General features: G+C 40.0%; 1 protein-coding gene across 1 annotated transcript; it reads right to left on the reverse strand.

Annotated features, from left to right (window-relative positions):
* Positions 1-729: 729 nt before the first annotated feature.
* On the reverse strand, positions 730-1,368 carry LOC110906326 (inositol-tetrakisphosphate 1-kinase 1). The gene has a single exon (XM_022151478.1). The coding sequence runs from the start codon at positions 1,366-1,368 to the stop codon at positions 730-732; it is 639 nt and encodes a 212-aa protein (XP_022007170.1).
* Between the last annotated feature and the right edge of the window lie 371 nt (positions 1,369-1,739).

Genomic DNA, 1,739 nt, shown 5'->3' on the forward strand with positions numbered 1-1,739 from the left:
CTGAACTTTGTAAAAGTACATCCACCATCTTGATCAAAAGTCTTCAACCCTTCATGTCTGATCTCATCTCATCACGAATCTTTATGAATCAATCTCCTATCTTCACGAATCCCCTGAATCCCCGATGGCTTTCATCTCCGACCTTCCCCTCAAATCAAGAAGCCCCACATTATTTCGAGACCAGAACTAATCTTCTCTACTCTAAATAGCAACTTAATAAGGCTCAATCTTCAACTAGTCGTCAACCGAGAATTCAGCTTCATCATGTCAACACTTGATTAATAACATAAACACACGTGACAAAAACTCCATCACACACGAGCTATTTCACGCACAAGCTTTATATTTACAAAGAAAACAGGAATTTCAAAATTTTTACTCCCCCTTTTTCTTTGTAAACAATACAGAAATCCAAGCAAGTCTTATTTTCTTCACCTCCTCACTTGATCCGGACAACATAAGTACCATAAAACTTTTCGATAATCCGAAACCGACTTCAAGTCTTCAAACTACGCATAATTCTGACTCTTAGTTAGTTATCCGGTACCCCAAGTAACCCGGAATAACTAGAAAAACTCGGAACATGCACAACTCGAAACTTCCGAACAACACAAACTTCTTAATTTAGCTACAAATCCGGTACCCCAGGTAACCCGGAATTCTAGAAAATTCAGAACTCGTAAAACCCGAAAGCTCTTGAAACCTTGAATCAGATCATCGGAATAGTACTTAGAGTACAAAGAAATTCATAACAAGCAAAGAAATCCGAAAAACCACATACACCTTAAAAATCACCCCACCATGATTCACAAACTCCTGCACAACAGTAGGGCTTTTCAGCTTCTCGAAACCCTCATTACTAAATACCAACAACATCTTATGCGATTTCGCACTACCGTCAGCCACCAACAGTTTCGCAATCACCGGAAACTTCAAGTTCAAACCCTCACCAAACGACGCCGTTTCATTAATACTCAACTTCTCCGGCACGTATACCACAACCTGCTTCGGTATCCCAAGCGACGCCGTTTCATCGTCTCTCAAATCATTATCCAATTTTTCAATTTCTGATACTACATCCAGCATCAAAATCCGATTGTGTAACCGTTCGATTGCTTCCGGAAAATCGACTACAATCGCGTTAGGGTTGAGAATTAAGTAATCTTGAAGCTGTTTTCTCCATTCTTCACCGTATAACTTGTGGAGCACGAAATCGAATGGGCCTTGATCCACTAACGGCTTCTCGGTGTCGATTTTAACGAGATCGATACCGCGTGATTTCGCTAAATTCACCAGAGAATCTTGGATAAAGCTCTTCTGTTTCTTCAGTAGCAACGCGTAACCTATACTGAATCGCTTCGTCGTCATCTCAATAGTTTCTAATGTTTTAGGTTTTGTAGTTGGAGATGATAATCCTATCATCAGTGGGCCCAAAGGAATATTATCAGAACTCATTGTACCAGTTATTAGCCCAATCATGCACACAATCCATGCTTGTGTTGGCAAACCCTAGCCACCAACACGTCTTTAATTTATGTTTAAAAGGAAAACATCATCTCCGGTGAACAAAAAAACGAATTCCGATCACCTTTTAAAATCCCCGGCTAATAAACACCTCACCGACACCTCGCTAACTTCGCTGAAACCACCTTAACCTCCATCATCGAAGTAAATAAACAACCGTTCAAAGAATTAAAATGAACCTGGATTTTCATAGATGAACAAATCAGAAGGCAGAA

The sequence above is a fragment of the Helianthus annuus genome, chromosome 14, assembly GCF_002127325.2.
Source record: "Helianthus annuus cultivar XRQ/B chromosome 14, HanXRQr2.0-SUNRISE, whole genome shotgun sequence".
NCBI classification, from domain to species: Eukaryota; Viridiplantae; Streptophyta; class Magnoliopsida; order Asterales; family Asteraceae; genus Helianthus; species Helianthus annuus.

What these genes read in the sequence shown, in the direction of transcription:
- LOC110906326 (XM_022151478.1), bottom strand. Translation starts at nt 1,368, where the DNA reads ATGACGACGAAGCGATTCAGTATAGGTTACGCGTTGCTACTGAAGAAA.